At 41.7% G+C, this 16,181-nt stretch overlaps 1 protein-coding gene across 1 annotated transcript; it reads right to left on the reverse strand.

The window, feature by feature from the left end:
- Positions 1 to 281: 281 nt before the first annotated feature.
- Positions 282 to 14,680, reverse strand: LOC123583776 (cofilin-1-like). Its single transcript, XM_045450909.1, is given in 3 exon segments — positions 282 to 495; positions 14,059 to 14,522; positions 14,525 to 14,680. Coding segments are annotated over 3 exon segments (834 nt in total).
- Positions 14,681 to 16,181: the final 1,501 nt, after the last annotated feature.

The following is a 16,181-nucleotide window of genomic DNA, read 5'->3' on the forward strand; positions in this document are numbered from 1 at the left end:
TTATAAGGAGAAGAGACCTATCCAAGGTCACAAGGTGGGTTTCTTTCTGCCCTTTGGAGTTAGACCTGATGCCAACATCCTTGGGGGAGGAGGGGCGGGGGCCCCTTCTAGTCCCACCCCAGTGCTTATTACAGGGACATTGTCCTTGAGGCTGACACCACCAGACCTGGAACCTTTTCTTTCTGAGGTGGTGGGAGTTCAGGACCAGAGAACCAAGCGTAGGGGGAGTGTCAGAGGGGGCCCAGGGACCAAGCTCAGTTTGGAGCTGGTGACCTCCCAATCTACCTGATTCCCAGGGCCCACAAACGTGTGGGGAATGGCTGCTCAGCTTCAGAGGAGTTTATTGCTGGGACCCGGAGAGGAGCTGCTGGAATGGCTCCCCGAGGAGGTGACCAGTCTCCGGCCTCGGCCCGGCCAGGGCTGACACCGGTGTCGGTGGGTGGTGGCAGCACCGGGACGCAGGATGAGCACTGCTGCCTCCTGGAAGCTGGGTTGCTACAGGCAAGGGGAGCTGAGTGAGCAGCTGGGAAGGCCCGCCCTCCCTCCCCATGTGCCACAGTGGGGCGGGGGGGGGGGGGGGGGGTGCTGCCAGTGCAACAGGGACAGCGCCACCCCCTGGACAGCCTGTGCACCCTCCCACATTATTTTAATTGCTCTCTAAATCAGTTAAGAGAAGAAAGGAGATGAAACATGCATTCACACCATCTTTAATTACCTAATTACCTTTACCTGTTTTTGTGTGTATGCATGTGTGTGTTTGAATTCCCATCAGGCTTCGCTTGCTTTCAGCCCAAGACACTTCCTTTAATATTTCTTTTTTTTTTTTTAATTTTTTTTTTCAACGTTTATTTATTTTTTTGGGACAGAGAGAGACAGAGCATGAACGGGGGAGGGGCAGAGAGAGAGGGAGACACAGAATCGGAAACAGGCTCCAGGCTCTGAGCCATCAGCCCAGAGCCCGACACGGGGCTCGAACTCATGGACCGCGAGATCGTGACCTGGCTGAAGTCGGCCGCTTAACCGACTGCGCCACCCAGGCGCCCCCCTTTAATATTTCTTGTAAGGTGGGTTGGCTAGCAACAGATTCTTTCGGTTTTTGTTTATCCAGGAGTGCCTTTCTTTTGTTTTCATTTTTGTAAGGTGGTGTTGCTGGTTTCACATATTTGGTTGACAGATTTTTTTTGTACAGTTCTTTGAATACATCCCCTTTTAGATTCCCTTGTTTTTCTAATAAGGAGTCGGTGGATAATCTTCTGGGGGTTTTCATACATGACAAGTCGTTTTCCAATCACTGCTTTTGAGATTTTTCTCTTTGCCTTCGACATTTTCTCTTTCAAAAAAAGTCTTCTCACATTTTTACATGATGTATCTAGGTGTGGATCTTGTTCTGTTTATCCTACTTAACATTGGTTGAACTTGGATGTGTAGGTTATTCTCTTTTAGAGCAAATATGGGAAGTTTTCAGTCATTATTTCTTCAGAAGGTTTTTCTGCTTCTTTCTCTCTTCTCCCCTTCTGATTCTCCAATTATATGTATGTTGGTATCCCACATTCTTCTGAGGTTCTGCTCGTTTTCCATCATCTTTTTTCTGTTTCTCAAATTATATAATCTCTATTGATTTATCTTCAAATTCATAGATAATTTTTGTATGCCAGTTCAAAACTGCTGTAATAAATTTTTCATTTAAGTTATTGTACTTCTCAACTCCAGAATCTGCATTTGTTTCTTTTTTAAAAAATAATTTCTATTTTTTAAAGTTTATTTATTTTTGAGAGAGAGAGAGAGAGAGAGAGAGCACGCCAGCAGGGGAGGGGTAGAGAGAGAGGAAGACAGAGAGAATCCCAAACAGGCTCCATGCTGTCAGGGCAGAACCCAACTCAGGGCTCGGTCTCACAAACCCTGTGGGATAATGACCTGAGCCCAAATCAAGAGTTGGATGCATAACCAACTAAGCCACCCAGGTGCCACCTATGATTTCTGTTTATTTTCTCTATTTGATCAGACATTATCATCATACCTCCCTTTACCTTTTTTTTTTTTTCAGATTTTATTTTTAAGTAATTGCTACACCCAACATGGGGTTTGAAATTATAACCCCAAGATCAAGAGTTGTGTGCTCTACCGACTGAGTCAGTCGGGTGCCCCTCTTTACTTCATTAACCACAGTTTTCTTTAGCTGTTCAAGGATATTTATAATGACCCTTTCGAAGTCTTTCTCTGTTATGTATAACGGCTGGATCCAGGCAGTTTCTGTCGCCTGCTTTTTTTTTTTTTTCTTGCGTGTGGGTCACACTTTTTGCTTCTTGGCATGTCTCAAATTTCGTGTGGAAAACTGGAAACTTTAGTCAATGTCTATTAGCAACTCTGGACATTGACTTCCTCCACCCCTAGGGCATGTTGCTGTTTGTCCGTTTATTTGCCTAGTGTCGTGGCTGGACTTTTTTTTAGGGAAAGAATCCCGAGCAGGCTCCATGCTGTCAGTGCAGAGCCTGACTTGGGGCCCAAACTCACGAACCGAACCACGAGATCATGACCTGAGCCGAAATCGAGAATCTGCGCCTCATCGCTTAACCAACTGAGCCACCCAGGCACCCCCATTAGAGTTCCCTTTGCCTTTCATTTTCCCTAATCTCAGTTGAGCTGTCTGCCCCTATTGGTATCACACCCAGATGTTAGGTTCTACTAATTGCCAGACTGATTACTGTATCTTTTTTTTTTTTTTTTTTTTTTTTTTGACAATGCCTTGGGGGGTCTGAACTGCTTTACAGGCTGATCCAACTAAATTCAGTCCTCTTTCCAGGGGAGGTTTTTGAGGCCAGTCTTGGAAGTCTGTTCAAACCCCAGGAATGCTCTATTAATTGTATCTTTCTCTGGTTTTCCCTGGGAAACTAGATGGCCTATGGTTTAGCTTTGAGAATGTCCTTAGGCTTTTACTTCCCCACATTCTGTTTCAAATAAAGTCAGTTCTTTTGGGGGAGAACTTCTGTTTTATAGCCTGCCTCTGCTCCTCAGCAAAATCTGAGCTGTGGCTCCAGAGCCGAAGGCAGGGACAACGGCGTGCTTCTCTGTGAGTGACACCTGTTTTAGGAGTAGGGTGCTGGGTGGGGGCAGGGGCCCCTGATCTTCACAGTTTGCCTTTCTTGGTGTGGATGCTCTGACCCATGAATGAACTGAGATGAGGGCAATCAGAGCTCCTATGGTCTCAGCCTGTCACACCTGACGTAGATCCTTTGCCCTATGAGCGGGGCTTGATGGAAGAAGAAAGCCTCTGAGCTTCAGCCATACTTGCTTGGAACTCAGCCTCTGTGATACAGACCTGAGGCTGGTATGAGAAATGCCTGTGGCTTGTCCCTCCCAAGGAGACACCATAGCCATCCATTGGGAGCTCAGGGGAGACAGCCTCATTTTCTTGGCCACACCCACTTGTGCTAAACTGGATGGGTGGATGCAGGGAGCAGATTCTAGCTTAAGTCCCCTAGATTTTTGCTATTCTCACTAAAATTTACTATATTTTCCTGTTACATGTTTCCTCATTTCCTTAGTACATGTCCTTAGGACAATTTCTTGAAACTTTATTTTTTTAAATTATTTTTTTAATGTTTATTTATTCTTGGGGGAGGGGGTAGAGAGACAGAGAGACAGAGAGACACAGAATCCAAAGAAGCAGGCTCCAGGCTCTGAGCTGTCAGCACAGAACCTGATGAGGGGCTCGAACTCACCAACTGTGAGATCACGGCCTGAGCCAAAGTCGGATACTTAACTGACTGAGCCACCCAGGCATCTCAATTTCTTGACACTTTAAGTGGTTTTATTTCTCAAAAAAATTTTTTGCCGTTTATGGTTGTTGCACTGACAGGTGGGTACATGGAGTTCACTTCGCTATTCTGGAAGTAGTTTACCCAATTGCCTTCTTAGCGTAAAATTTGAAGATTGAAAAAACAACAGTTACATCTGCCTCTGTGGAATTAGTTCTATCACAAAATAATATTTGAGACTGTCTCAATATTTCATAGCCAAATTTTGCATTGATTTAGGTCCAATCATATTGCTTACAGCAATTATATACATAAAGATATAAAGAATTAAATCACAGTTGTGAGACAAGTGTAAATCCCAGGCTTACAGATTTATAAAGAGATTCCATGATGGCATCAGCAGTTGTAGATATTTTCACAAATTTCCTGGTTTCTGTTAAGATAAACAATTTAAAGAGAAAGGGTAAGTTTTTCAGGATTATTAAGATGTCTGCTTTTCTTTTCTATCATGATTTATTTATTACTCCTTTTTTTTTTTAAGATTTTATTTATTTATTTTTAATGTAATCTCCACCCCCAATGTGGGGCTCAAACTCACAACCCTGAGATCAAGAGTCACCTGCTTTACCGACTGAGCCAGCCAGGCATCTCTCTTGTTCACTTCTAAAATAATTTCTAAAACTTGATTAAATGGTGAATAATAAGATGTTGTTTCAATTTTCATAAAGAATTAGATGCAACCACTTAAGAGCTGACTTCTGGTTGTTAGTTTGCCCAAGCTAACCAAGTTATAAAATATTAACATATCTGGAAGCTCAGCTGCTTGCTTCTGTATGAAAATGAGCCTGTGATCATAGAAGTTTTCATGTAAGAATTAAGAAACAGAGAATGTAGAATTTTATGAACACTCCAGTCCAGGCCCTAGAAGATGCCTGTTGGAAATTTTGACAAGTGATCCTTAGGAACACCTTGGCTTCCTAACAAAGGCTGACCAATACTCTGATCCATTTCATGTGTAAAAGGTCATTTCTCCCATTGAGCAAGATCCTCTCTTCTTTTACTTTTCACTGACCAATAGTAGGCCTGTCTTCTGAAAAAATCTAGATCGGTTTTATTGCATTGTCTAAAGAAGAACATTGATGTAGATCTGAAATGCAATTTTGCGAAAATTCACAAATAAGCCCACTTAAGAGAAAACTATCGATTAGAAGCTTGCAGCCACAATTCACAGCGTATCTGACAGAATGTGGTTTAAACAATGGGGCCTGATTAACAACTGTTATGAAAACTCTGGAGATAAGTTGTTCCAGAAATGGTTAATCTAGCAGCTTCAAGACAGCTTCTGTTTTTCATGATTAGGCCTCCACATGCATCACTTCCTTACTAACTAAAATCAAAAAGCAGAGAATGGAAGGATCTTTTCATCCAGAACTTTTTATCCCACTAAGACTCTCAGCAGGGGTGCCTGGGTGGCTCAGTTGGTTGAGCATCAGACTCTTGATTTTGGCTCAGATCATGATCCCAGGTCTGGGATCAAGCCCCACATCAGGCTCCCTGCTGAGAGTGGAGCCTGCTGAAGATTCTCTCTCTTTCCCTCTCTCTCTCCCTCTGCTCCTGTCCCCTGCTCATGCTCTTTCTAAAAAAAAAAAAAAAAAAAAAAAAAAAGACTCAGCAGAAGATTCCCATTTTGTGTCAACAGCCAGGGCTGGGTCACCTTGAACCAATCACTGTCCCAGGTAAATAAGGATCCTGTGATTGACTGGGAGTTATGTTAATCAATACTACTCACCTGGGGTCAGAGCAAACTGTTGCCTCCGACTTGGACCAAATTGGGATTCTACTCTCAGAAATAAGAATGGTTGTTAGGTAGTCAACTCACAGTTTCTACAAAAATATCTTAGCCCAAACTTGAAAATTAAATCCTATGATAGAGTGATATGTTTTTTTTTTCTCTAATATATCCTATGCGAAAGTGTGTTTTTATAAGATTTGAGATATATTTCATACACCATAAAATTCACCCATTTCAAGTATACAGTGGTTTTTAGTATATTCACAGCTGTGCAACCATCTTGACTTAATTTTAGAACATTTTCATCACCCTAAAAAGAAACCCTATGCATATTAGCAGTAATTCTCTACTCCTTCCCTCCTTCCTTAGCCCTGGGCATCTACTACCTCCTTTCTGTCTTTTTGGATTTGTCAACTTTGGACATTTCACGTAAATGGAATCAGATAATTTGTGATCATTTGTGACAGACTTCTTTCACTTAGCATAATGTTTTCAAGGTCCGTTCATATTGTAACATGTGTCAGTACTTCCCTATTTTTTTATTGCCAAACAACATTCCATTTTAAGCAAGCTTACTTTTTTTTTTTTTTTTTTTTTTTTTTTTTAGTAATCTTTAAACCTAACATGAGGCTGGAACTCACAAACCCAAGATCAAGAGTCACATGCTCTACCGACTGAGCCAGCCAGGTGCTCCCAAACTTATATTTTTTATCCATTCACCAGTAGATGGGCATTTACAACCACCTTTTGTCTGTTATGAATAGTTCTGGTATAAGCATTTGTGAGCACACTTTTGTGTGAACATGTTTTCAATTCCCTTGGATATATACTTAGGAATGAAATTGCTGAATCATATGGTAACTCTATGTTTAGCATTTTGAGGGATCGCCAAACTATTTTGCAAGGCAGCTGCACAATTTTACATTCTTACCAGCAACGAATGAGGGTTCCAGTGTTTCCACATATTCATGAACACTTGTTATTGTCATCTTTTTCATTTTAGTCATCCCAGTGGGTGTGACATGGTATATCATCGTGGTTTGTTTGCATTTCCCTTATATCTAATGACACGGAACATCTTTTCATGTACCTGTTGGCCATTTGTATATTCTCTGTGGAGGAATGTCTATTCAAATCTTTGCCCATTTTTAAATTGGCTTATATGTCTTTTTATTGTTGTTTGTGAGAGTTCTTTGTGTATTCTGGATACAATCCCTTGTTAGATACATGATTTACACATATTTTCTCCCATTCTGTAGGTTGTCTTTTCACTTTCCTGATTGTGCCCATTGAGGCACAAAAAGTTTTAATTTCGATGTAGTCCAATGTGTTTATTTTTCCTTTGTGTACTTTGGGTTGGTATTTAAGAAATCATGTGTAGGGTGGGAGGGAGGGGAGGGTGGGTGATGGGTATTGAGGAGGGCACCTTTTGGGACGAGCACTGGGTGTTGTATGGAAACCAATTTGACAATATATTTCATATATTGAAAAAAAAAATCATGTGTAATCCCAGGTCACAAAGATTTACTTCTGTATCGCCTGTTAGGAATTTCATAGTTTGAGCTCTTACATTTAGGTCATGATTAATTTTGATTTAATTTTTGTGTGTAGTGTGAGATGGGGTACGACTTAATTTTTTTTTTTTCATGTGAATATCCAGTTGTCTCCGAACCATTCGTTAAATAAATCATGATTCTCCTGTTGAATTGTCTTGGAATCTTTGATGAAAACCACTTGAACATAAATGTAAGGCTTTATTACTGGACTTCATCTCTATTCCATTGATTCATAAGCCAACCCTCTTGCCACCACCACGGTGGCTTCATGACTGTAGCTTTGTTGTGAGCTTTCAACAGTTTGTGTGTCTTCCAACTTCGTTCTTCTTTTTCAGAATTGTCTGTCTATTCAAGGTCCCTTGCATTTCCACATGAATTTTATGATCAGCTTATCAATTTCTGGAAAAAAAAATCCTCCTGGGATGTTGACAAGGATCACATTGAATCTGTAGGTCGATTTGGGAAGTATTGCTGTCTTAACTATATTAAGTCTTCTCGATTCATGAACATAGGATGACTTTCCGTTATTTAGGTCTTTTACAATTTATCGCAGCAACTTTCTGTAGTTTTCAGAATATAAATTTTGCATGTCATTTGTTAAATTTATTCCCAAGTATTCTGTTTTTTATGCTGTGGTAAATAGAACTGTTTTCTTTATTGGGGTTGTCCCTTGCTGGTATACAAAAATACAGTTGATTTTTGTGTATTGATTTTGTATCCTGACACTTTGCCAAACTTGTTATTAGTTCTAATCATTTTTTAGTGGATTCTGCTGGATTTTGTACATACAGGATCATGTCATCTGCAAATAGACATTGTTTTACTTTTTCCTTTCCAATCTGGATGCCTTTTCTTTTTCTTGCCTAAGTGCTCTGGCTAGGACCTCTAGTTGAATGGAATACAAATGGTGAGGTTGGAGATCTTTGTCTCATTCTTGGTCTTAAGGGAAAAGCTTCCAGTATGTTTCCAATAAATATGATGCTAGCTGTGGGGTTTTCACAGATTCCCTTTTTGAGCTGGAGGAATTTCCCTTCTACTGTTTTCTAGTTTGGTTGCCAAAGTACTATTTAACTACCTTTTATAAAGTAAAGAAGTAAAATCAGTGTCCATTTTCAAAAATTTCCCTTCTTCCCTTACCCTCTCCCATTTTTCATTTACTCAGAAAATGCTTGATGGGCCTATCTTCAATAAAAGAGTAGTTTTAAGAAATTACTCAAGAAACCAGTTGTCTAATATCATCTTTCCCTCCCCTCTTCAGGCACCAGAATTTCTCTCTCCTTTCCCTTCTTCCTCGGGATGAGTTAGTAATAATGTACCTACTGTAGAGCTAGAAGAGGTATCATTGACTGAAGGAGATTGCATTAAAGAACCTTTGTCTAACTGATATAGGAAAGACAGTTTCCAGTTAAGGAATTTCGGGCATCAGTCACGATCACTTAGGCTGCCACCTGCTCCGGTCGAAGAAAATAAACGGATACTTGATACGAAGTCATATTTAGCAAAATGGTAATACAGAAGCTCTTTCAGAGTTGCAGACAGTAATGCAGCCACTTCAATCTGACATTCCATTTCCGATCTGTTTATGTCAACTAGTTTTTGAAACCAACCTCTTGAACTCTGAGTTGGGGTGATGTTCGGTCTGGTAACTAAATAAACAGCAGCATGAACGAGGTGGGCAAGGCAGCTGTGTTGCCTCAGAGAGGTGCTTTATTTGTTGATGTCCAGCCTTCTTTCAAAAGGATTAATGCCACCCAAATTCAGTGATGAGGAAATTGGGAGGTTGGGAAATGAGAGCGTTAAAGACAGACCGTGGGTCTGTTTGGGGTGCGAACCCTGCCTGGGTTCCTGGAAGAGGTCGCCTCTCCCAGAATTAGCTTCTGCTACTCTGCTAGCCAGGGGATGTGGAAGGCGATAGCATCCCCTCAACTGGCCCAGATGAGGGAGGATGTTTGAACCTCTGGGTAACAGGGACAGTGGCTGCTCTCCGAAGTCCCACACATTGCTCCAGAGCCCTGAGGAGCAAAGATGGGAAGTAGAAGGCCTACACAGCCCATCCTCCAACCCTGTGCTCCTCCCTCACCCCAGGCATCTATCGGTATCTTAGGCTACAGATACAGATAAAACACTTCCAAGCCACTGCCTGCTAGAGCAAAGAGTGTGAGGGGATTCTAGGGGGAGAAAGCTGTGGAATCACGCTTTCCAAATGTGTGTTTGGGAGGTTAAGTGGACGAGATGTGGAGTAAGAGTGCTCAGTTCAGATCCTGGCTCTATCACGTAAGCCTGCTGCCTGCATAGACTAAGTGCTCAGAAAACAGTGCCTGTTCTTAGAATTGAGGTGGCCTCTTTAAAGAAGTGGAGTAGAATGTCTCACCGCTTTTACATCCTAACTTGAAAGGAAAATAAACCTTAAAAATGTGAAGGAGAGAGGGGTGTCTGGGTGGGTAAGTTGGTTGAGCGTCCAACTCTTGACTTTGGCTCAGGTCATGATCACAGTTCGCGGTTCGAGCTCTCAGTCAGGCTCTGCGCTGACAGTGTGAGGCCTGCTTGACATTCTCTCTCTCACTCTCTCTCTCTCTCTCTGCCCCTACCCCACTCGTTCTCTCTCTCTCAAAAATAAATAAAATTAAAAATTAAAAAAGAAAGAAAGAACGAGAATCAATGGAACACCCTGCCTCTTCGAGCTTCCTCAGGCCTTTCCATGAGCAATGGTTTTGTTTCAGTCTTTCAAGCAGCACGGTCCTTTTACCAGCAAAAATGGCCGAAGAACAAATATTTTTCACGAGAGTATGAGGAGACTATGCCATCTACCACTAAAAGGAAAGGACATCTATTTAGTCACTTCCTGAAACTCGATTCTTGTGACATTAGCTCACATTTCAAATTGACTTTTTCATGTCAGTGGGAGACTTCTTTGCACTCCGTTCTTTTACAGAGTTTGTTCTATTTCACATCCCCTTTGCTTCTCTCGTTAATGAGCATATGAAACAAAAAAGAGCATCTTTCAGCTTTGTAGACAATACCACCACAGCTATCTTAAACTCCGGTTTCTGCGAATAAGCTGCCTTTTTTTTTTTTTTTAATAACAGGAAGGAAAAAAATCAGTCTTTCGTATCAGAAAATAAGGTTGTGTTTTAGGGAGTTTGTCTTTATGTGTGTTTATTAGGGGTTCTGGAGGAGACAAACTCCGGTTCTCATAGTATTATATTTCCCGTCCCACACATGTATGTGATAGCCTATGACTGAGCATTAACTTGCCATTTCCCCCTTTTTTGCTTTTTCCTCTCTCTCCTTTCCCTCCCCCCTTCCTCTCCATCTCATTTGAATGGATGCTGACAGCACTGTCCCAGAAGAATTAGCAGTGGCTATTTCTTTTACCAGAAATTATGACTCTGCCTACCTCAAAGTCAATCTGCTGGAAGACGCGGGCACTGTTGCATAACTGAATGACAGTCACAACGCGACTCTTGTGCTACCCTTCCAGAGACGTGTTACATGGTTCGGTCTTGAGGTAAAAATGTAATTAAAAAAAGAGAAAAAAGAAAATCACCTTTGCTAAAAAAAAAAGAAAAAAAAATTCCTTTTTTACTGTAAGAGAATATGTTTTCAATATTTTGGTAAATATGTAGGAATATTTTTAGTAATTGAGGAAAACTAACAAACCCAACATATCTTTAGGTTTAAGTGGGAAATTTGCTTTGGATCTGAAATTTAAGAACAGGTGTAATTTTGCAGTTTGGGTTTGAAGAAAGACTAAAACCAGAGGATCAAAACATCCGAAAAATCTATTCTCTGGTGTTTTAGGACACAGATGAGTAAAAATTCCTGCTAGAAAATTCACTCCAGTTTTTACAGAATTGATTTTTCCATCTGGCATTAGAGACTGGTGATTATTCAAACAATGCCTCCACTGCATAGCACTTGAAATCTATGTTTATTGAATATTTCTGATGGTTATTAATGTTGAAAAATGGTAGTACCATTTAACCAAGCTGGTAAACAGGAAGGTTAATTAAATATGACATAATTTTCAATTAGGAAAAACAGAAAACACATTCGCAGTTTTTGCTATAATCATTTTTTATTTTATGATCCAGAAAGTATTTTAGGTGTTCTCAGGGTCATGAATTATCATTATGAATAGCAAGCCTATTCCTATTTGGAAATGCTCCTTAATTTTTTTTTAATGTTTATTTATTTTTGAGAGAGAGAGAGAGAGCGAGTGGGGGAAGGGCAGAGAGAGAGAGAGGGAGACACAGAATCCAAAGCAGGCTCTGGGTTCTGAGCTGTCAGCACAGATCCCAACGCGGGGCTGGAACTCACAAACCGTGAGATCATGACCTGAGTCGAAGTTGGAAGCTTAACCAACCGAGCCACCCGGGCGCCCCTGGAAATGCTCTTTAAATAGGAACGATATGAGGCACCACAGCAACTTGGTTGAGTGTCTTGGCTCCAACTTTTATTATATGTGTGATGTCAGATACATTTGCTGTGCCAGTTACCTGTGGCCACCCTGGTGTTCTGTGACAAATGACCCTAAGACCCAGTGACATCCAATTACATACATCCATGGGTTTGCTTAGTGTTGGTTGATCCGGTCTGGCTCAGCTGGGCCTGTCGTCAATCTGTGAATTAGTTTCAGGCCCACTTCACATATGTCTCATCCTCCCTGGGCCTACCCAAGACATATTTTTCTCATAGTGATGGCAGAATCCCAGAAGTGCAAGCCCAACCATGCAATCCCATTTTAAATTTCTCCTTGTGTCTTATCTGTGAACATCCCTTTTCCCAGAATAATCCCCATGGTGCTAGCCCAACAAATATAGGATGGGGAAAATATAATTTGCTCACAGAGGTTGGGTGTGTATGTGTGAATATTCACTAAGTCGTGAGTAGGCATCTAATCTAACATATTATTTCAGCTTCCTAAATCTCTATTTTCCTCATCAGTAAAAATGGGACAATAAATTGAGTAATGGCCTTGGTATTCAGACATGAGGCATTGTAATGTAGAGTACAGAGAGCAGAGAGGATGCCCACTAGGATTTCCTGAGATGCAGCTGTTGTCATCCTTAAAAGGAATATTGTAGACTCATGGAATAACACAACAGGAAGAGATGCTCAAGCACCATTTAATAATTTCAAATGTGCAGAAAAGTGGCAAAAATGGTACAAAGAACTTGCCCTTCACCCAGATTCACTAGTTGTTAACATTTTGCCACATTTGCTTTTCCTGAACCATTTGAGAGTTAGTTGTAGACAACACAGTCTTTTATCCGTAAATGCTCCCCTTGCTATTTCCTCGGAACAAGAACAGTCTGTTACATAGCCACAGTACAAATATCAAATTCAGAAAATTTAACAATGATTCACTATTATTATCTACTATATAGTCCATATTCAAATCTCACCAATTGTTTCAGTAATTTTATGGCAATCCTTTTCTCCCCATCCCCTCTTCTCCAATTCAGAACCTACTCCAAAATCACACAAGGCATTTAGTCTTCATAGTTTTTGTACTCACCTTTAATCTGAAAGAGTTATTCAACCTCTCTATCTCTCATGTCATTGCTTTTCAAAGACTGTAGGTCAATTAGTTGGTGGACTGTCCCTTGTTTGTTTGTTTTTTCTTTCTTTCTTTCTGATGTTTTCTCACGATTACATTAGGTTATGCATTTGGGGCAAGATACTTCATCAGTGCTATCGTGTTCTTCCCAGTGCATCACATCAGGAGACCCATGATGTCTGCTTGTTCCAAAATTGGTGATGTTAACATTGATCCTTTGATTAAGGTGGTGTCTGTCACTAGATTTCACTAGAAATCACTCTTTTCCCTTTGTAGTTTATAAATGTGTTGTAAAATGCTTTGGGACAATGTAGATACCCTATTGTTCCTCATGTATTCACCCTACTTTTTGCAGCCATTGATAATTCTTCCCTGAATCAGTCATTACTATAAAGGTTCAGAAAGGTTGATTTTCCAACTCCATTGTCTTTTCTACATTTATTAGTTGGCATTCTTCTCTGAAGAATCACTTTCCTTTCATCCCTATTTATTTTAGCAGTATGGACTTGTGGATTTTTATTCAATTCCATGATTTATAGGACACAATACATAATTTTTATTATACTTGATGTTCAAACTGTCCATATTTGGCCAGTTAGGAGCCCCTTCAAACTGGCTGCCATGTCTTTTTGATTACATTCTTACCTTTTGGCATAACAGTCGTTCCGGGTCTCATGTTGTACTTTTTTTTTTGCTCCAGTCCTGGAATTAGCCATTTCTCCAAGGAACCCTAGTTTAATATGTTCTTTTGCCTTCAGGCTGAGTCATATTAATTTAGATGAAAACTCAGACCATAAGCTCAATAATGCAGGTTTAATAACACAATCATGAGCACTCTGAGGAGCTGTATACTCAAACACATTTTACTGACTTTTACATAATAACTCCTAGCTGATGATACTATAAAATATCAGAATTTGGCAAATTGACTAATGCACAAAAATGGCATTACTCATTAATGGGCCACATCAAGTACGTGTGTGTGTGTGTGTGTGTGTGTGTGTGTGTGTGTGTTTAACTGAAGGTCAATTACTGGTCCTGCTTCCATAAGTAGTTGTGACCAGGGACAGAGAAGAGGGGAACCAGACATCGCAAGGAGAGGTCATTTCCACAACATTCCATTTATACACAGAACTAAATAGACAAGTGCAGAGTCACTACCGCCGTTAGAAGTTGGCAGAGTGGGAAAAGGAAGGAGCAGGTTGGGAATTGGGGTGTCATTAAAAAAATACAGGATCCCCCCAAACTGGGGTGGCTGGGGAGAACTTGGTCCTGCTTCAACGCAAGTGGAATCACATCTAAAGCAGTTTGGGGAGGTCAGAACCATCAGGGATGGGGGGGGGGGAGGAAGGTCCAGGGGGTGAGGGGGCTGTTTGTGGGTAAAGAGATTACCCTCCCCCTGCTGGGATCCGACACCCCCTCCAGTCTGGCAGGAAGGGTGCAGCCTGCAACCTCCGTTGGTGGGTCTGGGGCTGCCAGATACTCCAGGCAGGGGGCTGCAGGGGGCTCGCATAAGGCTTGCCCTCCAAGGAGATGACAACACTGGCTCCCAGCTTCTCTGACAGGGTGCAGCGGTTCTTGACCTCCTCATACAACAAGTTTGCTTGTAATTCATGCTTGATGTCTGCCAGCTTCTTCTTGATGGCCTCCTTGGAGCTGACTGAGATCATTTTGCTCTTAAGTAGCGCAGGCTCCAGGGCACAGAAGATAAACACCGGGTCCACCTTCTTGCTGTCCTTGGCCTCATGGGTTGTGTCATAGAGGGCGTAGTGGCGGTAGTTGTGTGGAAGCATCTTGACAAAGGTGGCATCACGGTCGTCCGTCGTCTGGCCCACATCGTCTGGCAAGGCTCTCCTTGCCCTCCTCCGGGGATGATGTTCTTCTTGTCCTCGCTAAGGCAGAAGGCTACCGCCTTCTTGTGCTTCTTCACCTCCTCTGGTGTGGAGGACTTACACACTTCCATGTCACTGGACACTTTGATGACGCCATCAGAGACCGCCACACCGGAGGCCATGTTTCCAGAAGTGAAAGGGAGATTGCAAAGAGAGTCAGAAGAGATGAGGGTACCTGCCGCTGCTGTGGCATTCAACTGCCACATCAAGTACATTTCAACATCATCCATTATAACAAAAGATGTGACCCACCGCTCCCACATGAAACAAGATAGATACATGCTATCGTATAACAGACATTGACTTCTGGAAAGTTTGTTTTTTCAGAAAGAAAACTGTAAATAAATGTGTTTGCCATTATCTGTGTATATTAAAGAGATTCCAAAGTCCCTGTCAATGATCTCTCTCTCTTTTTCAAAGTTGGTTTATTTTTTCAAAGTTTATTTATTTATTTAGAGAGAGATATGGAATCCCAAGCAGGCTCTGTACTGAGCTACCTAGGCACCCTGAGTTTGTTTGTTTGTTTGTTTGTTTATTTATTTAAGTAATCTGTACACCCAACATGGGACTCAACTCATGACCCGACCTCAAAAGTTGCATGCTTTTTTGACTGAGCCAACCAGGTGCCCCTATTTATCTCTTAGAAAAAGAAAAAAATCACAGTCAAGGGGCTCTGGGGCGGCTCAGTTGGTTAAACATTGGACTCTTGATTTTTGCTCAGGTCGTGATCTCACGGTTTGTGAATTTGAGCCCTGCATGAGGCGCTGAGCTGACAGCATGGAGTCTCCTTGGGATTCTCTCTCACCCTCTTTCTCTGCCCCTCCCTTCCCCCTCAAAATAAATAAACTTAAAAAAAGTCACAAATACAGTGAAGAATCTGGACATTGTCCTGACTGTTCTTGAAGAGAAATATGTCATCTGTCTGAGTGCAACGTTTAAACTTTAGTGAACATATTAGCATAAGTAGTTCACAGGTGTAGGTCAGCATTGATTAGGGACTCATGAGGCAGGCCTATTCTTTTAAACTTTCCGCTGATCAAAACGCTTTTTCATCATGCAATCCACACAATCCAGTGGGTTAGTCATTTATGAATTGATTTTTTTTCTGCCTTCTTCTACCTGTCCTCTTTTCTGGTTTTCTGTTTACCTTCCCATGGATGTCAAACATAGCACCCTCTCTTCCTTTCACATTCCTGAGGATGCCAACTTTTCGAAGAGGCTGGGTTTCTTCAGGTTTCTGCAGTGAGCAAAACACTTTGGGTAGCGATACCCTCCTGTGTGACTCCATACCTATCCAGACAGTATAAGTGTTTGGATGGAACCAGGAAGCAGCAGCAGAGAATTCCAGCCCTGGCCCAGCGGAGGGGTGATCCACAGGCATCATTCTACCAGCCTCCAGTGAGGGTGGGGTGGGGTGGGGACTTGAACTTGCTCTCAGGCAGGGGCAAGGGGAAGAGAGTGAGAGAGCGTGCATGCTTGCCCACAAGTCTTTACCATGCCCATAAAAGTCCCTACAACAACATCTCTTAGCGCAAAACTCCACGAGACCTCTCCTTAATGGTGAATCCTGGGCACGTTTTTAGTGCTTTGTCTGTAATTGTCATAATATGGGTGATCTAATTT

Source organism: Leopardus geoffroyi, chromosome A1 (assembly GCF_018350155.1).
Source record: "Leopardus geoffroyi isolate Oge1 chromosome A1, O.geoffroyi_Oge1_pat1.0, whole genome shotgun sequence".
Classification (NCBI taxonomy): domain Eukaryota; kingdom Metazoa; phylum Chordata; class Mammalia; order Carnivora; family Felidae; genus Leopardus; species Leopardus geoffroyi.